Source organism: Camelus ferus, chromosome 5 (assembly GCF_009834535.1).
Source record: "Camelus ferus isolate YT-003-E chromosome 5, BCGSAC_Cfer_1.0, whole genome shotgun sequence".
Taxonomy (NCBI): Eukaryota; Metazoa; Chordata; class Mammalia; order Artiodactyla; family Camelidae; genus Camelus; species Camelus ferus.
The window spans coordinates 17,516,804-17,538,282 of record NC_045700.1 but is presented as its reverse complement, the minus strand read 5'-3'; the positions used below and the strand labels follow the sequence as shown (position 1 = coordinate 17,538,282).

General features: G+C 41.3%; 2 protein-coding genes across 16 annotated transcripts in view; both read right to left on the bottom strand.

Moving 5' to 3' along the window:
- The window catches only part of UBXN4 (UBX domain protein 4), a 31,017-nt gene extending 24,156 nt beyond the window's left edge, over window positions 1-6,861 (bottom strand). The window contains exons 1-2 of the mRNA XM_032479370.1: window positions 6,485-6,861; window positions 393-495 (exon numbers count right to left, since the gene is read on the bottom strand). Coding sequence (XP_032335261.1) covers window positions 393-495; window positions 6,485-6,566 — 185 coding nt within the window. The 5' untranslated portion in view covers window positions 6,567-6,861. The remainder of the gene's footprint in view (window positions 1-392; window positions 496-6,484) is intronic.
- Window positions 6,862-15,527: 8,666 nt separating this feature from the next.
- Window positions 15,528-21,479, bottom strand: part of R3HDM1 (R3H domain containing 1) — a 141,455-nt gene continuing 135,503 nt past the window's right edge. For all 15 annotated transcript variants that reach the window (XM_032479366.1, XM_032479352.1, XM_032479351.1 and 12 more), the window contains 4 exons: window positions 20,637-20,781; window positions 18,178-18,260; window positions 17,650-17,734; window positions 15,528-16,882 (listed from right to left, as the gene is read on the bottom strand). In XM_032479366.1, the coding sequence (XP_032335257.1) occupies window positions 16,521-16,882; window positions 17,650-17,734; window positions 18,178-18,260; window positions 20,637-20,781 (675 nt within the window). In that variant the 3' untranslated portion in view covers window positions 15,528-16,520. The remainder of the gene's footprint in view (window positions 16,883-17,649; window positions 17,735-18,177; window positions 18,261-20,636; window positions 20,782-21,479) is intronic.

Here is a 21,479-nt window from a genome sequence, read left to right as displayed (position 1 = left end):
ACTCATGGTTATTAGCTACTATGATGGACCTATGAATGTCCTTATTCTTATTGAATTAAATGGCTCTGTTTTCAAAAATAGGATGCAAAAGAGTGGGTGACCTTTCAGAAATATTCAATATATGATTAACAGTTACTTCAAAGTTTTTAGAATCTGAGGATCACAGTTCTTTTGCATTACTGGTATATGTCACATAGCTGCTTGGTAGACTAAATTCAAAAGTGTTTCTGTGAGATATAATGATCAATTTGTAAAACTGTAATCAATTTAAGTTCCCAATATGACTTAGACAAAAACCAACATTCTTATCGTCTAAGAATATCACCATAAATCACAACCACAGACAATGATTAAAATATTTCAAAAGCTGAAAGATTAAAACATAAGCAAACCTTTTGGTATCGATTTTAATAGCAACAAAACTGTTTGAAGATGCTTCTGTCACTTTCTCATCTTCCCAACTTGCAGCCATCTGTGTAGACTGCTCATCATCACCTGTAAAACATTTCAAGCATTCTTATAACATAAGGCCAGTAACTGCTGATTCTTTTCCCTGGAAATCTGAAACTTCAAGTAAAATAAAATTGCACAAATACTATTTTCTACAAATTTGAAAACTGAATTTATCTATAAATAGTGTGAATAATGCATTGTTAACATTAATAAAAAGTAATGAAAAAATACTGCTATTTAGATTATACAAAGTATCTTCTAAAAGAAGATACCAAAATTATGACGCAAATATTATCATAATTAGAAGTCATGGGCAAAAACGTGACTATTCTGGCTTTTGTACATACGATTTTTGAAAATAAATGTACAGTAGTTTTCCTTTATGTAGCATCTTTCTGTCAAATTCAACATCCTCCATATGCACAGCATTTACTCTCCAGAATTCCTCCAAGGTAGACAGAAGAAAATGCAATTCTGTTTTCAGTTTTGAACCTGCCTTTGTTATAGGTATGCTAATCACAGAAGTTATGCTGATCTAAAACTAACCTATGGTGACAGAATTCAGTATAGTGGCTACTCTGGTGGAGGTGCTACTGATTGGGAAAGAGGATGAATCTACCTCTAGGGTCTTGGACATGTTTATATCTTATCTGGATGACAGTTACACAGGAGTTTTCTTCTGTAAAAATCTATCTAGCTGTTCACTTAATATATTTCACTTAATATACCATATGCCATACCTCAGTGACAAGCTGTTTTAAAAGTTATACCTATCAAAAGATTATTTCCATTTCAGACTTGTAATATCTGGATTTTGGCATAACGATTTATTGGTTGGCAAAAGGAAACTTACCTGAGTTAAGTCACTGAAAAACATTTCTGAGGTTAGCAGAGCTAAGTGCTTTCTCAAAGGTGAGCAACCTTTGCCAATTTATGGATAAAAAGTTTTCGGGGTCACATTTTTGGTTCTACAAAAATCTTCCTATATTCACTTTTTATAAACTGCTTCCTTCCTATGTGCTCTCTTCCACCATTAGCATTCCCCATCTCAGCTATCTGTTCATGGTTAACACCATCCTTTCAGTTCTTAGGCCAAAAGGTTTAGTTATCCTTGCCTTCAGCTGACTCTATCTCCAAAATATATCCAGAATGTAACTATGTCTTACCACTTGCACTGCTACCACCCTGATTTAAGCTATCATATTCTCACCTAAACAATTAAATAGCCCCCTAACTGGTCTCCCTGCTCAGTCTACTCTTAACACAGCATCTTTCTTTAAAAAGTCAGATCACATCAACCCTCTGATCAAAATCCTACAGTAGTTCCCCATTTCTCCTAAAGTAAAAGCCAAAGTCCTTACAAATGGCCCAGGCCTCCAGTTACCTCTCTGACCTCTTTTCCTTTCACTTTCTTGCTATTCTTTTCCTTTCTATCCTTCAAATATGAAAGACCCTCTTGCTTTATGGTCTTTGTGCTAGTTGTTTCCTCTGCCTGGAATATATTCTTCCCCTAGATAGCTACACGGTTAACTTTCAACTCCTTTAAGTCCTTGCTCAAATATTATCTTCTCAATAAAGCCTTCCTACTTTCAAAAGTAATCACTACTTTTAAATTACACATTTCAGGGGGGAGGGTATAGCACAGTGGTAGAGTGCGTGCTTAGCATGCATGAGGTCCTGGGTTTGATCCCCAGTACCTCCATATAAATAAATTAAAAACTTAATCACTTCCCCCCTCAAAAACAAAAACTTACACACTTCAGGTATTTCTAAAGCTTCCTCATTTCCTGCTTTTTTTTTTCTGTAAAACTTACCACCTTCTAATAGACTATGTATTTTACTTATTATGTTTACAAGTTACTGTCTGTCTCCCTCCACTAGCATGCATGTTCCATGAGGGCAAGGCCTGTTCTCCTTTTTATTTACTGATATAACTCAAATGCCTACAACAAAACCTGGCATACAGTAAGTACTTGGCATATAGCAGGCTCTCGGTAAGTATTTTGTGGAATGAATAGCTACATCTCTGGTATACTATTTGGCATGCCTACATTATTTGACTAATGCTGCACAGTTAAAACTTTTTGTGTGTGAAATGAGACCCAGGAATATCAGTAATAAGAGGCTTGAGAAATCTGGCTATGGAGAAGTAAACAGGGACTAGAATGCATCCACAGACCAAGACCAAAAGAATGCCCATTCACAGACTCCTTGATGTTGAAGCAGCAGATGGGGAAAACTAACATTTGCAGATCATTCTGAGCACATCTTCAGACACTATGGGTGAGAGATGTAAATGACAAGAATATCAACCTAGAGAAGAGCTATATAGGAACATTCTTACTACACTCAGAGAAGGCTGTGAGGTGTGAGGGAGCATTTTTATTCATTCTTTCTTTCATGCATTCACTATTTTAGTCCACATTTACACTGTGCTAGGCATTGAGCTATAAACTAAATATAAAACAAATGAGATGCTGTATGCCTTCAGCAGAGCTTAAAATCTAAAGATACAAAAAAAGTACTTGTTTGGTAAACTCTAAGTAATTATATTAATAAATCTTATGAAAAAAAGAATAGATCTGTTTAGGTTGGTCAGAGAAGCCCTCTCTGAAGTGACATTTGAGGTAAGACATAAGGGATGAAAGAGCTGAGCCATGCCACCAGCCAGAAGAGTTCACTGAACAGAAGGAATTTACGTGCAGAGAAAGGGCTGTGTGATTAGGAGTGTTGTGAACAAAAGGGAGCAGGAGACAAGATGAGACTGAAGAGTTAAGAGTCCAAAGACGACTCCCACACTTAGGTTTATCCACCTGGATGTAAGGTGGTGCCATTTACTTAGAAGTAGAACCCTGGTGGGGAAAACAGGTTCAAACACTAATACTTGTAGGTTTGAGAATCCTGTGAGGCATCCAATGGGGCTGCCAAGTATGCAGCCGGAAGTGTGGGTCTGCTGCTTCTGAAGCTGATGTTCTTCACTCCCTCATTTGTGCTGTACCATGTGGACAGGGTCTCAAATGTTCCATCCCCACAGTAATGTCTGTCCATGAGTCAGCCTGGAGCAGAAGCAGCTGCCTGACCAACAGAGGTATAAGACTGAACGGAATTACTACACTCAATGACTTAACACTACTCACTGGGATTACTAATTGCCAACTTCAGTATCTTTAGTTTCTCATTTTTAATCAAATTATGGACTATGCTGTGGAGTTAGGTGGGCCTAAGATTTTACGAGAAAACATCACATCCTCAGTGTAATTAATTAGTAGTATCCAAAGTAAAGACACTTAAAAAAGAACAGTACAGACTCTGAAGCAAAGAGTTACAGACCCTACAGCCAGCAATTCCAACCTAGAAAAACTCAACTGGTCAAAACCTAAAGGTTTTTGGGCTTTATTTTAATCCAAAAAAGCAGGAATAGTGTCAGTCAAGGAAATTTTAGCCAGCCAGCAACACTTGTCAGTGACCTGACACCTCTGCTTCAGGATCCCTGTCAGATTTTTCTACCTTCCCAAGAAGAGAATCAGAATCTTTTTTAGTTTTCTTTCTTTCAATTTACCCAGTTTTAACACTTTGAAAATCCTTGTTAACTTAACTAGTAGTAATCTCTCCAGTCTCTTAATATCAATCCTACATATTCTTAAATTCATCTGTGAAAATCTCACTAAATATAAACAATCTGCCTAACATGTTTCCCACCTGAGTGTTTATATGCAAGTATAACCTTAACACCACTCCTTCCAACTCTAAAGGATCTTTTTAATTTTCTGTTGGCATATTACTGTTGAGGTCTCAGATCTAAGAAAATCATGAGTTCGGGTTGTATTCTTCAAAATCATGGACAAAGGTCTAAACAACCTGTAAGTGTTGCAGTTTCATGACTTCACTGTCTATATATTCCTGGAGTGACACGAATCCTAACTAGTCTTGAACATTAACTTCCTAAAACACTAGAAAAACTAACAGTATTTTGAATAGGTCAAGGGACAGACCCCTCGAGCAGATGGCGAACAGTATTCCTGCAAACCTTCGACAGTCAACGATATTCTAAAAGCATATGATACATGCTCATCAGTAAAAAACTAATTGAAGAATGTCTACATTATATATACATATAAATGCCCAAAGACCTATAACTTTGTTTTTCTACTTTAGTAATTAGCACTACAGTTTCCAAATGGTTTTCCAAAAGTTTATTAATTAAATCTAGCACTTCTTATTTCAAATTCACTAGTTAGCCCAAAAGTGCCTTCTAGGAACATTTAGACACCATCAGTTGTGCTTTTTGTTTAAAAACATAACTACCATAATCCTGGCTTTATTGATTTCGACACCAATTTCAGTAATTACCTAAAGTCTACAACTGTTCAGCTTTTTTCTTGAGAAACAAAAAAACATTCTTTTTTAAAGCTGCTTTTAAAAAAATTTGTCAAGGCAAGACGTAAATGCTTTTTGTAACCCTGGTGCATGTCCCTTAACCACTGTGGACTTAAGTTTCCTCATCTATAAAATGGGGAAAATAAACCTTTTTCTACCAACTGCAAAGGTCAACTGAGATTATATGTGAAAAACACAACTTAAAATGTCATAAAACCATTACTATACCCTTCTTTTGGGGGGGGAGGTAATTATGTTTATGTATGTATGTATGCATGCATGTATTTAATGGAGGTACTGGGGGTTTAACCCAGGACCTCGTGCATGCTAAGCACTAACCCTATCACAGAGCTATACCCTCCCCCCATTACTGTACTCTTAATAAGCATACCAAGTATCATTTAATTTTCCTTTCCCTTTTAATCCACCTATTTCCTGACAGGCTTACAGTAGTTATTTATTTATGTGAAACTTAACTCTAAAACAGAGTAAGAAAATCTAAACTACTCAAGCTCTTCTAATTAACAGCACTAGGCTGAAATTTAAGCATAATTTAAAACAATTAAAAATTTCAAATTTAATGTTAAGTTAAACTCACATTTCAGCACCTTGCTCTTCACTGCGGTATATAAAGCTATACGGCTATTACCTAGCCATCAAGAGTCATAAGTTAATAATGAATAAACTGTTATTAAACACAAAAAGTTGAAATAATACACCTCAAATTAACGGTAGTCACAAACACTGATTTGGTTCATGTAATGAGGATTAGCAAAACCATAGAGGCACACACAGGTTTACTGTATTATCCAGGAGATTTCAGTAATAAAATACGGAGCAAAATAACCCAGAGCAACAGAGGGTAAATGAGTTAGTATACGTTCTGAAACTGTAGCTATGAGACTAGGAAGACAACAAAAAGAACCATGGCCTGCATGCCTACTTCTTTTAAACAAATGGTTAAAAAAAAAACAAAACCAACTTGTAACAAAGCAATTATTCCACACTAGATTCTCCAACCCCATAAAAAAACATAGATAGACCTCAAAAGTTTGCGTTTCAGGAACCTAGAAAGCCAGTAACCGGGAACATCAGGTGGTTTCTCTTTGTTGGTGACCGATGACACAGCTTTCTTCCTGACAGTCCACCACTGATTACAAACCCAAGTGCCGGTCTAATGGCCCGTCCCTATCCCCACCGAAACGCTAACTACACGGGCGTTAAAGCCTCCCAGAGTGGGTCTTCGGGGACGGGGAGCTCTATCTAGAGCGCCCGGGAGGGGGCAGCGGGGTCCGTGAGCACCAAATCCGCAGGCGGCCGGGGAAAGGCTCCGCGAGGAGCTGCGGGGCCAGGAGCTGAGGGGCCGGGCTCGAGGGCCTGCTCGACCCGTCCCCTCGCCCCGCGCAGAGAAGTGACGGCGGGGCTCAGTGCGCTTTGGGGGGAAACCGGGACCGTGCCTCCCGCCCGGGCGCCGGGAGAAGCGGGCGGTGGGGGCCAGGCCCGGTGGGCTCCGAACGGACCGGGGAGGCACCGAGAAGCCACGGACTGGCAGCCCGGGCCTCACGACGCACGGACGAAAGGCTGGGGGCCCCTGGGTTTGGAGGTAGGCCGGAGGGAGCGTCCCGGCCACATCTCGGGCCCTCGCCTCCTTCACCTGCCACGAACACCACGAAGACCGCGCCGCTCCTCTTGGCCGACGCGATGGCGGCCGGAATGGCGCCCTGAAACCACAGCATTGCTGTCCTCCGGCCCCGGTGCTCGCTCGGTGTGTTGTCGCCGCGGCCCGCAGCTGGCCCCGCCCTCTCCGTCGTCGGGCCCCGCGGCCCCCGCAGGTCCGCCCCCCGCCTCCGGCTCCGCACAGGCGCGCAAGCCGGTCAGCGACCCCCTGGGACGCGCGCAAGCGCGCAGGCGAGGCGCGCCCCGCGACACGTGACGCCACACGTCGCCGTCGGAGCCGCGCCCCCGTGCCTTGTCTTGTTGGCAAGTCGGTGCGTGCGCGCACCCGCTAGGCCTCTGGCAACTAAAGTCCCGGAAGTGGAAGGAGGCAGTGGGAAGGATGACTAACCACTAAAGGGCGTCGGCGGCCCCTGCCTGAGGCATAATGGGAATCGTAGTCTTCTTAGGCTTGGTCCCTTTAATACTGTGGAAAATGTAGCCGATTTCCCTGGCACGGTTAAAGGAACAGCGGTAAGAGACACTTCACAATCTATAAAGAGGAGGAGCAATGGCGCTTCTCACCAAGGGATGCGATCCTTAAATGTGGAGGAAATCATCCCCGCCCCGAATGGAACCCTGCCTAGTTGGACTATGTAATTCTCTATTATGATTAGTGGCCATTGTGTGATAGGGTGGGTGTCTCGCTGTGGCGCTAGATGGACCTTGTAGGGATTTACTGTAAGGCTTTGATTTCTATTGAAATTAATTTCAGCCTTAAAGAAAAGACAGGATTAAAAACCACAACAGTCACCTTCTGTAATACCGTACAGCCCGTGTACCTGAGGGGAGGTATTTACTGAACGCAGACCTTGAGTAATTTCCTAGTCATTGGTTAATCATTCCAAGCATCCAAACATTTAGCTATGCTATTGCCAAACCTCAAAACACTTATCTATGCTATTGCTACAGATGCTTTCTAAAGTAAGTCAAAAAGCAGAGCACAGATAATTTATTTTTCAGCTACTTTTCATGGTAATACAAAAGAGAATAATTAACAATTTTGTTTACAATTATATGTGATAATGTACTATAATCAAGATAAGGCACTTTGGGGTTGGTTGCCATTAAAATGAAAACTGATCTATATTTAATGCTTTCATGAAATGACATGGTCTCTAATAACTATGAGCTAAAGGTTTGTATGATTTATTTGAAGTTGTATACGCTATTATATTACATATTCTACATCATTTAAATTTCTCCTCCAGCAGTACCACCGTTTGACTACCTTTGCCAGACTGAGGAGCTACATCTGAAAATACCTTTTTCCTACAAATGTTTAACCTAAAAATAACAGACTGCAGATTTTTATTTACGTTTTTCCAATCAGACCTCTCATATAGTGTTGTTATAAACTGAAACATACTGCTGATTACAGTTACACCATTCCTCAGGAAGAACTGAAGTTGATCTTCAACCATCAACTTTAAATGGATTCCTTAAAATTCAATCAGCATATGCATCCTTTTGGTAGAGTAGCTTCTTTAATTATTCCTAATGTTAGAATTAAATATTAGAAGAATCATTCATAGCTTTTCACTCATTTACCAGATATTTATTGCTCATCTACCATGAACTAGGCATTATACCTAGCATTGATAAGGAGGTGAGGCAGTCAAAGGCCTGCCTTTGTGACTGCATGGTCTAAAGAGGAAGACAGGCACTGAACAAGTGACTGTAAGTGATGATGGATGACACAAGAGGGGAAATATCCCATTCTGCTAATAGCCCACCCAACAATCATGGTTCTACCACACCTGCCATTATTCTTCGCTGGCAGAGTTTGCCCACAGAGAGAGGAAACTGTTCTATTTCAATTTGCACAGATAAAAGCCCATCACAAACTGAATTCTTAACCCTGGTCACTGAAATTTATTCCAATATTTTCAAGAAGGTAGATGAATCAGTGCCAGTCCTTTACCGTTGCTTAAAAAAGAAATCAAAGTGCATTTCTTACTGAAGCTTGAAATGTAAAATCCCACACCATACTTTAAAAAAAAAAAAAAAGCCTTTTTTTGTTGTTTTGTAGAAGCTTGCACCTGTTTACCACCAGAGGAGGCTGTATGACTTATGTATCGCATAGCCATTAAAAAACAAGTAAAGGAAAAAAACATTCTTTGTTCTTGTTTTTTCTTTAGTGAAAAAGGGAAAGTGTAAAATAAAAGTAAATTGATTATGGAAACATAATCACTCACTTACAGACCAGGAGGAGAATAGTTTATTAGGTTTACGGATGCACATAAAATTTAAAAAGGAGGGAAGAAACATCTGAATATGCTGTAAGCTTCACTCACAACAATTGAATTTTCAGAAGTAAAGATAGGGTGGCACTCCTCTCTGGCTTCTCCTATAGATCCAGGTGAATGAGACAAATTTTTAAAAATTGCCGTATTACATAAGCAGTAATTAAGTCGTTAAGCCCAAGAACTCTGGAGTCAGCCTGCTGGGGTTCCAGTACACAGCCAACACTCATCAGCTATGTGATGACCAAGGGCAAATTTCCTCACCTCTCTGACACTTCAGTTGCCTCACTGTAAACAAAGATAACAACAGAACTTACCTTTTAGGGCTATTGTGATGTTTAAATAGGGACCCTTAGAAGTGCTTAGCAAATGCTTGGCATATAGTAATTAACTGCTTTACAAATGTTAGCTATTATTTCTGCCTGCCTGCCAAAACCATGCTTGAGAAAAATATATATGTGCCTTTCAGGACTCAAAGCGTTTGACTCAGCCAGATCATTTCTTCATTTAATCACTGGACAATTATTTACTGAGAAAGGCACTGGGGGAAGCTGGGGATGTGTTAGTAAACAGAAGCTATAGATGTTTTTCCTGCCCTGAAGATTACATACTGATGGATAGAAAAACATTAAGCAACTAATTGGCCAATTATTCATGTAATTACCATTGTTAATGCTTTGATGAGAAAGTGTGGGATATTGTTAAGAGTTATTACTGGTAGAAATGACTTAGTCTGGAGGACTGAATTAGGGAGCTCTGGAGGAAGAAATATTTGAGGTAAGATCTAAAATGTGAGTACAAATGAACAGAAGTTAGAGGGCAAGGTGGGAAGACTAAATGTTCCAGGTAAGTTATATTGGAAACAAAACAATCTTCAAATTTCAGTGGCTAAACACAAGCAAGGTTTATTTCTCATTCACTTCACAGATGAATGTCAGTCCGAGGTGTAAGGGGGTGTTGGTAAAAGGGGCTTTGTTCCATCTAGTCATTCAAGAACTCTTGAATCCTCCCTTCCTTTTCCTGGCATCTCAAAGATCTCCACTACATCCTCTACATGCAGCCAGCAAGCAAATTTCAGTGTCTACAGATAACCTGGAGATCTTGTTAAAAATGCAGATTCTGATTCAAGTAGGTCTGGGGTGGGACATGAGATGCTGTATTTGTATCAGGCGATCGGTGATACTGGTAACTGCTGATTTCTAGCCCCTACTTTGATTAGCAAGAGCAGGGAGAATCTCTTAGAAGGAGTAGGGGCCAAGCATGGAGGGGCACACATCATTTCTACTTACATTTCATTGCCCCAGACTCAGACACATAGCCCACATAGGTGCAGGGGGCTGGAAAACCTAGTCTGGCAATGTGCCAGGGAAGAGAGACACCCACCTCCTTCCACAGTTTGCTGAAAAACTAACCAATCTCTGCCACAGATTGGGAGAATCCCAGTTTCTAACAGATCACTACTGTATAGAACCCAGAGACAAGAGAGCACGCATGTTCAAGGAACTTTGGGAAGTCCAGTGTGACTCAATCCCAGGAAGGGAGAGGGCAAATGCCAGGGAAGCCTGGAGAAGCAGGTAGGCAAGGGCCAGAGCATGCAAGACCCAGGAGGTGATAAGGATTTTGGACAGTGAAAGTCATGTGATTATTGAACATCTGAAATGACTGAGGAACTGAATTTCTATTTTAATTTTAATTAAATTAATTTACAAGCTACATGTGACTACCATTTTGGATAGCACAACTTCAGGAGCTGGAATAAAATCTCCTGAGATTGCACACAGTCAATCCAACTACAATAAGGAATTGTGTCTAGTGCCTGCTTCCTCACCTGTTTTCTTTCTGATCAGATTCTCGCAGATGTGAATGTGGCTGGTGTTACCCCAGATCACATGCCTGGTCACAGCCACGCTAGGGCGCAGCTTTTTGGAGCAAAAGGGAAGCTGGGATTTGAGTCATCCCAGCTGTTCTTTTGGGGCAGAAAGACTTGTAATGCAGGATAATGTAGACAAAGAGGAATAGCTCATGGATATTTGTGCTGATGTAACATTGCAGGGGCCAAAATGAGTGTTTTGTTGGCTTTTGTCCTTGAGTTATTTGAAGAAGATTGTTTCTTCTTTTCATGTGGGGTTAATCAAGCTAGTGATATGCCAGAGCTGTATGTATGATTCTCACCTACTTACGAATTTTCTCATGACCTAGATTAATAACCTCCTTCTCTCAGGATATGGATGCAAGCCCCAGCTCTAACCATGTGCTTTGAGTTATTTATCTGGAAACAAGGATGCCTTAGTGCTTTGCTACACAAAAGTGTGGCCTGAGTACCAGTGGCATTACAGACCTACTGAATCAGGACCTGAATTTTAACAAGATTACCCAGCGGACTCGTAGGCACATTTTATTCCATTTCCCCTTGTGACCAACCAGCCCCTACCTTGCCCCAGCCCCAGCCATTAAGGAACCAAGCCAAGAGCCAAGGTAGCCAGAGCAGGGCATGTGAATCATGCTTCTGTTCCAGCTCCCTCTCAGCACTTAGTGGGAGAGCTCCAGATCAGAGAAATAACCAGGTCTGGAGGCTGGGTCCTCCTTATCCTCTGCTTCTCTAAAGCAGTCAACAAATATTTATTGAACAACTAATGGGTGCTTGGGAATACAGCCACGAGCAAGATAACATCTTTGATCTTATGGAATTATATTCTAGTGGTAGAGACAGAAAATAAACAAAACATCTGCTAGTGATGATATGCAGAAAACTGAGATAGAATGATGTTGAAGATTGTCTGGGTGGCTATATTAGACTGGGTGGCTCATAAAGGCCTCTGTGCTGAAGTGACATTTACATGAAAGATATAGGTGCTGGTGGGGAGAGAACATTCCAGGTACAGATATCCTGGTGTGATAAGAGATAAGATCAGAGATGTAGGAAGGGCTAGATCACGTTGAGTTTTGTAAACGAAGGTATTTTAATAGTAGGAAGTCATTGAGGGATTTTCGGCAAGGGAATGACATAAGCTGATAATCTTTTAGATATTTCTGACTCTGTGAAGATATGGGAACAAGAGTGGAAGCTGGGAGACTGGTTGGGAAAGGCCCTTTCAGTGATTCAACACAGGATGATAACAGCTCAGACCACAGTGGTGGTAATGCAGATAAAGAGAATCCTCAGTATCCTGAGAGAAACTTCAGGATTTGGCTGGGAGGCAGAGTCAACGGGGATTTTTACTGGGCATTTGTGCTTGTGCTAAATTGTTTCCAAAGGTGACTACAAGCATTATCTTCCATCCTACATGCTTTTTTGCCACTTCTCTCATCAAGAGGTTGGGTTTATTTCCTCTGCTGTGAGTTGGCCCCATGACTTTTTTTGGTGGGGGTGGGGGTAGGAGGGTCATTAGGTTTATTTATTTATTTGTTTAATGGAGGTACTAGGGATTAAACCTAAGTACCTGCTAAGCACGTGCTCTACCACTGCACTATACCCTTCCCTCAAATATATATATATTTTATTGTACTTTTTTTTTTTTTTTTGGAGATGCTGGGGATTGAACCCAGGACCTTGTGCATGCTAAGCATTCACTCTACCACTGAGCTACACACATCCCCTTTTTTGTTTTTTAGACAATAGAATGCAACAGAAATGACATTCTGGGATTTGAAGGCTGTAACCCCAAAACTGGGTTCACTTCTTGGTGGGTATCCAGCCAAAAGACACCAGCAAGCCAAAGAGCTGAAGGAAGGATTTATTGCTTGGAGTAAAGGAAAACACTGGGGATCTTTCCCCAGTGTCTCTCCAAGCAGCAAAACTGGGGAAGTTTTAAGATAAGGGTGTATTCTTGAAGGAGCTTGAGCAAAGAATTCAGCATAGAATTGGGGCAAAGGTTGACAGAGTCCAAACTTTAGGTGACTGAAGTCATGAGGGCCAGGAAAGGTCAACAGCAACATCCCTTAGGTTTCAGTTGATCGGGTGTGGTTGAGAGCTGGAGCCGGGTTGAAATTCTATAAAACAGCTCAAAAAAAGTGCTTCAGACTAATCTTTACCAACGAAACAGAACTGGGGAGCCTCTACCACTGATTATTATCTTTGCTCTTTTATTTCTCTTGCCTGTTAACAGTTTGTTCTTTTGTTCTCTGAGTATCTACCCTATCTGCTTATTAGATCAGGTTTTAAGAAGGCATTTAATTATTCAGTCATAGAAAAAGAAAAAAAATCCTGTTATTTGCAACAACATGAATGAACCTTGAGGACATTATGCTAAATGAAACAGATTAGAGAAAGACAAATACTATATGAGCTCACTTATGTACAGAATCTTAAAAAACTCCTTAATTTATAGAAACAGAATAGATTGGTGGTTGCCAGGGGCGGGTTTAGAACGAATGGGTGAAGGTCATAGGGTACATACTTGCACTGGGAGATGGCCACAAGTCTGATCCCCTATCCTGATTATTAACTGAGATTACTTCCTCTTTTTCCTTTAAAAACCTTCATGGCTGATCAGAATCTTTGGAGTTGGTCTTTTGGGGACACTGAGTCCACCATCTCCCCAGAATGCTGGCATTCTTAAAAAGTAAATTTCCTTTCTGCCAACAAATGCCTCTTGGGATTTTCTTTTCTTTTTTTTTTTTTTTATTGAAGTATAGTCAGTTTACAATGTTGTGGGTATTGATTTTCAAGCAGTGAGTGGCCAGACCTGAGGCTGGTAACACTTCCAGCCCCGCCCCAGATGAGAGCAGTGATGTCAGGTGGAGAAGAGGTGAGCCGTTCTCTTCCAGCTTCGCCCAGATTTTTGACCCTCAGGATTGGTCCTTTAAACCACTAAATTCTGGGTGGTTTGTTAAGCAGCAGGAGATGTTTTGGGGGGTGGGGGTGGGAGGTGGACTACGTAGCTCATGGTTTACCTATTTCAGTGCTTCCTCCTCACCCCACCACAAAGAACCAACTTTTATCAGCTTTCTTATTAGAAGCTCCTACAGTCTTTACCTTGAACTCCTCCAATACTCTTACACTGGTAAAATCAAGCCAAAATCAGTCTAAATGTTGACATTAAAGGGGAAGATAACAAATATACAATATGCAGCCTGAGCTTATGTGGGCCAAGGGGTAGGCTGGTGGGGACTATGGGCAGAGTGTGCGTACCTGAGCCTCTGGCTCTGTTAGCATCGGCTCACGAAGGTGTCAAGAATTCCCAGCAACGTGGGGTCAGCTTTGAGTCCTGCCACCTTCATGCTAGCCCAACACTGGTCACTAGTGAATGGAATCTGTGCTCTCTGCCTTTGGAGACAACACATTCCCCGTCTCATTATCTGCTGGGCAGGTGGTAGACTGGGACTGTGGGGGATCTGGCCGCCTTCACCCAGGCCCTGTGGCTGGCCTCTGCTGAAGTCCTAGACTCACATTTTTTCTGCTGCTGATGACACGTGGAGAAAGAACCCAACTCTCAGCTGCTTCCTGAGGTAGCTGCAGAGGTCCTGGAACCGTGGGCTCTATTGAGACCTGGAGGTTTCCACACTATTCACGGGCCACAGGTCCCTCCCTGGTGGGATCAAGAAAACAATTTCTTAGCTTGAGGGGAGGGTTTGGATCCCTACTTTGTCATCAGCTCAGATGACAAACAAATTATTATTTATTACTGCTGGCAAACACACTTTGTACTCCAGATTTATAAACACATACCCAATATATCCATGTTCTCTGTGGACCAAGGGCTGAAAAACCAGTAAGCCATATTCTCAGCTTTCTACTATAACGTAGCTGAAGTGCCCAGGAAGTTATTAAGTGCCTGCTATCATTCCCAAGGGGCTGCTGGAATGCAGCTGCCGATATTGGCAGAGGTAAAGAATAACTCATTTTATTGGTAAAAGTACTATTTGCCCCTAAATATGATCAGCGCTTTGGGAAAACTCAGGCAGGGCTGTGGGGTATCTGAAGCAGTCCTTAGGTCTGGGCCAAATCACATCTTAAATGCCTCTTCCTCCCACCATTTTTCTATAGGTGAAATCAGATTCTATAAGATCAAAAAGAACAGGAGACTACAGACCAGGAAATGCACGCATATTTTTGGAGTGTGTGTGTAGGGTGGGACCAAGTGGGGCTTTCCAGACATCTGCACCGGAGCCTGATAATACCTATTGCTTTTTTTTGCGGGGAGTGTGGATTAGGTGTATTTTTTTAATGGAGGTGCTGGAGATTGAAACCAGGACCTCATGCTGGCTAGGCATGCACTCTACTACTGAGCTATACCCTCACTGCCTACCCCTCTTGAGTTGAAAATCAAACCCCTAGTCTGGGATGGAAGCAAACCAGGCTCCAGACAAGCTGCAGATGGCAGACCCTCCTCCTCCCACTCTCCCTTTGAGTTTCCCAGTGGTTTGTATTTGCTGGGCTAACAAATGGAGAAAGCTTTCTATAAAGCATTTGAGCTAAACTGGACAATTGGGTGCTCAGTATATCGGCTAAAAACACAAATTCTTCACCTAACCAGACAATGTTCTATTTTAATTTGTATGCTCAAACTCAAAATTGTCTACAACTGATGAGCATTAACTTATAAGAGAACAAAGGTCTATGAGCCATAACCACAGTAATCACTCTCACAGAGAACATGCTTGTAGAGTATTTGTAAAATGAGGGGGTTTACTGTCTTTCATTTTTAACTCTGAAATTGAAATCTTCAAGACAGGTTACGCCTTTCATACTGACTCTCATTTCAAAAGGTGATTTTAATTTACAAAAGACAAAGTGGGTCTATATTTGTAAACATTTATTCTCTTGAACTGAAAAAGGCTTGCATCAGCACACATTGTACAGCCTTGCAAATTACACAGAAATTGAAAAAAAAAGTTCGTTCTTCATAAGTGCAATGAATCTTTGATGTCCAGTGATCCGCTGCAAACAATGAAAACACATTTTAAACCACTTAGGAAGTTTCCAGCACTCATCAGATGCATTTCCTCAGGTGACAAAAAATCCACAAGGAGGGGAATGCAAATAAGTAGCAGTTAGTTATCGGAGGGACACTTAAAAAAAAAAAAAAAGTGGAAGTATTTTCCTGCTTGGAATGATTCCCATTCCTCTCTGAATCTAAGTGGTTTGATCAAGAGGCATTAAGAACATAATTTACTTTATGCTTATGTTCATACAACCTAAGTGAATAAGGAAAGGACCCTATGAGGGAGTTCTGTATTTTCTGGAAATTGTTTCTGTGTTTAGAGATACAGGGGAAGAGTAATCTTCTATTTGTGGGCTCTCCTCAGTTACCCTCCAGCGCTCCCAAAAGACAGTATATGGTTTTGACTTGGTTATTCCACTCCTGTATTCTTTTCCCCCCAAAGTCCATGTTGGGTCACACTGTGCTAGCTGCAAAAAAAGAAATACAGGTTGCAACTGGTTGTAATCATTTTGAAGAATAATTTGCTGTACAATAGAGCTTTGGATCTGATACAAGAATTCAGAAATATAAAACAAAATAACTATAAAAGTTAGGAGGCATTTGGACAGCATTTCCTCAGAAAAAGCTGCTAACTCTGTATCATTCCGGTGTGGATTCCTACAGTCACTTGGGGTGAAATGTGTATTTCCTCCCCTTTGCTGGATCACTGGCCTGTCTTCAGAAGTTGTAACACCATGACCACAAATCCTAGGAGTCTCTATCATGTTAACAGAAGCTCCAAATACCAAGCCAATTAAAGATGGGCGAGGACAGGGGAGTCACAAAGGCCAAGGGTCCAAGGTGGCTGTTACTGAGAACTTGCCCTTTCCAAAATGTGGAAGTCATAGTGCTTCTTGCTCGTTCTCAGCTTAAACTTGTTAACCGAGTTAATTTGTTTCTTCAGTGCATTCTGCGCAGCTGAAATGGAGGGGAATGTGGCTAAGACAGTATACGTGGAGGCCAAGTCACTGGGTTTAGAGCGTTCAGGGTTGACAGTGTTGTCCCCGCTGCCACAGCAGAGGGGGTGACGACGCAGCTGGGGCTGGGACTGGGGGTCCCGGAGCCACCGGATCTTGGCGCCAATTTTAAAGAGTTCCCCAAAGAGCTTCTCGGCTTCCATGCGAGTTATTCCATCTGGTAGTTCAGTAATTTCCAAGACCTTCCCAACAACTAGAATGGAAAAGGTGTAGAATTAATAATTCCCCTTACGAAAACAGGTGAGCAAAAAGTACCGCAGACCCAAACGTAACACAGGAGATGAACAACATTTTCTGAAACCATTCAAGTCCACAAAGCTATACTTATTATGGCCACCTTCTAAATACCTCCTACTTACCCCTCAGGCAAGGGGTGCAGAGTTACACGTATCGCAGGCCTCACTGACAGCCTCACAAACGAAATGCACCCTTGTGCAGTGGCTTCTCCCAGTCGGCTGTGTGATCTCGGGCACACAGCTTCCCAAGCTTCATGTCCTCATTGTAAAATTGAGTATTATCTTTATAACAGCACTTTCCCTAACCACCCAAGGCTGATGGATAGAAAGTTAAAATACAGAATTGAAAGCATCCTGTCACAGAAAGGCGATATATTTGTTCATTCACACTATTGCCTTATGGGTGTGAGCACGAATTTCTTTCTGGAAGAATCTCGAGGCAACGCGGTTGATTATGCCTGATCCTCTCACACCTCTTTTGAAACCCTTTGGTCCCTTCCCCTCTCCTAAACCCACCTGTACCTCATTACACCCTCAAACCTGAAATGAGACAGAATTTAAAGGACACATTCCAGAGCCCTACATTATAGACGGCATAATTTTCTATGACTTTGTGTATGACTCTAAAAGAGGAAGACCCATTTCTGTGGTGTGGTGGTTTTACAGACTGCCAAAACGGCCAGCACTTTGTAGAACCATATCCATCTGCCTCTTGGGGACACACCTGCTTCTCCCGCACCAAGGTCAGTGGATGCAGCTTTTTTAGCTTGCTTCCTTCCTCGGTTTCCATGCCTGTTGCCAGACTGACCCTGAAAATCCACAAACAGATGAGAAATATGGTTAATGATGCTGAGAAATGTGTTGGCAATGTTTGAACACTTAACCACACTCAGTCAGAGTTCGTATGTTAGCAGAAGAAATCCAGTCCCAGGCCTTCTGAATTCTGCCTTGATGACAGTGGCACTTCGGCCCATCACTATGACCAGTCACAGGCTGACGGTCCTTCACAAGCCAGGGAGCCCCAGCACCCTGTCCCCCTCCATATCTGGACCGCACTTGGGAACTGCTGCTCCGCCAAGCAGCCCACTACCTCGTCCCTTACTGTGCTACCAGCGGGGCCTGTGGCAACACGGATGTGTCCACTGGCCCAGGCACACAGCTGTCCCATGTGCGGTGCCCAGGAGACTTCCAGCAACAGAAGCATAATGTTCTGCCAACAAAGCCTAGGACGTCAGACAGCTGGCTCTCACACCTGTTGGGCTGGAATGTGTCCGTGCAGAACAGCAGGAGGGTTGTACTGCAGGGGTTGGCCAAGTAACGGATATCTGGCATCTCCTGAAAGTCAATGAAAAAGGTTTTTACATTTTCCTCTACTCAGGTATAAAGTACTCCCTGCTGTTTTCTTAATTGTCTCAGTTGAGATGAGTAGGGGAAACACATCTGGTAGAATAAAAAAGTATAGGTATTCACATATTTTTTTAAAGAATTAAAAGTTTCCAGGTATCCTTTAAAAAACTTGGGTAGAAGTTTGAAAGGAAAGGACTAATACAGCAGTTATGAAGCAGGGTAAGTGATGGGAACTGAGCAGACAGGACAGCATGGAGAGAAACTTCTCTGTACATCTTAACATTCTCTGTGAAATCCATCAAAACAACTATAATACTCATTCCACCTACCTGAGATGCTAAAAATCCACATTTTCTCTCATGATTAAAAATTAACAGAACTTACATTTCAGGGGAAGGAAATAACCTTGGAAAAACATGAACCTCTCTATCTCCCCAAATTCATTATTAACTACTATAAATGTATGTACAGGTGCATTTATACATTTGCACATACTCACACGAACATTTTTATAGTCTTAACCAATGGGCATATTTACATTCTAGGTCTTGGGCCTGCTCTTAAGCTCTCTTTAAGTGAAAGTTCGTATTTGTAACTTAAACTTGCTTTTAAAGAGTGGCACAAGGCTTAAGCGTTACTCATGAGCAGGTACCCCTTCCCTAAATCCACAAGTGTGGGGCAGTCAGGACGGAGATCCTCCAGTTATTTTCCTTCATGCAGGAGTGACCTAAGATCACCACGTGGAAGGGGCTTAATAGATGCTGACTGCAAAGCCTCATTCTGGAGAATAATGTTTTCATTTGTTATATTCTCATTTTATTTTAACCATAAGTCTCCAAGTTGAGCACGTGTCTGGAGGAGCGTTAGGGGTAGGCACTAGGAAAGCATCTTTCGGAAATCATACGGCACTTCTCCAGATAGTTTCGTAACAGGGAGAAGCACGGTGTGAACATCCTTTGCGCTGTGGGTTTTTTTCTGTTGAACTCTGTTAGATGCTGGGGCAGCTCCCTGGCAGGACACGCCCATGACATACCTGCTGCTTCCCAAACACTAGCTGAAGGGCAGATATGATGAGAGGCTTAGCACCGAGATCAGAGATACAATGTGAAGCGTGAAGATATGTAAAAAACAGTTGCAAAGAAGTCAGAGGTAAGGCCAGGCCTATGGAGCAGTATTCTTTTCAAATGCAGAGATCAGACTGTGGCCAGCAGTGGCCAGGGACCCTCCTTAGAGGCCATGCTACGCACTCCTTTGGGGCACCCCTACGAGACCATGCATCTCGGTATCAGTACACTGCCACGTGCCATTTCAATCCACAGACTGTTTCAATTTTTTTTTAATAACATGCTTTATTTTTTCTAGATTATTAAAGTAAATGGCTTTGTAGACAATTTGGAAATAGAGAACTATAAAGGAGAAAATTAAGACCACCTGGGTAATTTCATTACCTCTAACATTTTGGTGTGTATCTTTTCAGTCCTTGTTTTATATGTGTGCTCACACATGTGTATATGTATTTTATAGTATTTTTAAAAACCTGAGATATAATTAACATAAAATAAAATACACCATCTTCAGTATTGGCCTTGATGAAATCTAACAATTGTAAAAGTTCATGTAACCAAGACCCAAAAAAGAAAACAAACATTTCTATCTCCTTAAAAGTCCCCTAAAGCTCCTTTCCCCTCAATTCCATACCCTATTCACACTACTATCTTGAGTTCTAACCTCATAACTTAGTTTGCGTATAGTTAGATTCCACCTGATTAGAATCATATAGTATGTCTTCTTTTTGTGTCTGGCTTGTTTTTTTGCTTAATATAATGACTCCAATTCAACCATGCCAGCAGCTCGCTTTGTTCATTTTTATTGTTGAGTAGTATTCCACTGAAAGGAATTCTAAGACTGTTTACCCAATCTCCTGATGGTGGACATTTGGGTCACATCCAGTTGGGCTGTTATAAGAAAATAAAGTTGTACAAGATCTTGTGGTAGCTCACAGCGAAAAAAAAATGTGACAGTGAATATACGTATGTTCATATATAACTGAAAAATTGTGCTCTACACTGGAATGTGACACAACATTGTAAAATGACTGTAACTCAATAAAAAAATGTTAAAAAAAAAAAAAGAAAGAAAAGAAGGTTGTTATAAATGTACTTGTACAGGTCCGCACAGACATGCTTTCATTTCTCTTGCATGAATACCTAGGAGTGGGACTGCTGCACTGTAGGGTAAATGATTACCTTTGTAAGAAACTGTCAAAGTTTTTCCCAAAGTGGTTAGTACCAAGGTAAATCACAAACTGACTGGGAATGGACGTCTTAAAATTCTGAGGCTGTGACTAGCTTTGTGCACACTTACCTTGCCCAGGGACAAAAGGTCTAGAAAACTGGGGTATGATGGAAAGTGGTGGTCCAGAGGGACGGACAGTTTTCAGGGTGGACAGTTGAGCTGGTGCTGGCGATTGAGCTGGTGAAATAATGGGGCTACTGAGCTGAGGACTGTGCTGCAATTACATCAAGGAAACAGGTCAATATTTTAGTCAGGCTTTTTGCAAATTTCCTTTTGGACAGAAATTTTTTTTCTTTCTGATTGCAAATTTGTACTTGTTACACCACTGTAATATGTATATGTATAGGTTATTAAAAAATTAAAACAGTAGAGAAATTTATAATTTTCAAGTGGTAACATTGTTTCTATGCATATGCATCCACACATCTGTTTTATAAAAATGCAAACAGACTATACATCCTATTTTTGAATCTTGCTTTTATACCTTTACAATAATGTAGATACTTTTTCATGAGGGAATATATACATCTGCCCCATTCTCTTTTTCACATGGCTTATTTTAAATTTCATCCATAAAACAGTTGCAAAAATAGTACCCAAAAACTCAGATTTCCATTTTGTTCATACATGGTTTTCTTGACTTTCTCCACATCTTCCTTTAGTCCTCTGAGCATCTTTAAGACACTTGTTTTTAAGTCTTCGTCTAGGAGACCTACCATCAGGTTTTTTCAGGGAAAGTATCTGTAGATTTATTTTTTTACTCTGAATGGGCCACACTTCCTTGTTTCTTTGTATGCCTTGTGATTTTTTTGGTTGAAAACTGGACATTTGAATCTAGTAATATGGTAACAATGGAAATCAAATTCTCCCTCTTTCCCAGGGTTTGGTGTTTTCTTATTGCTCTTGTTATAG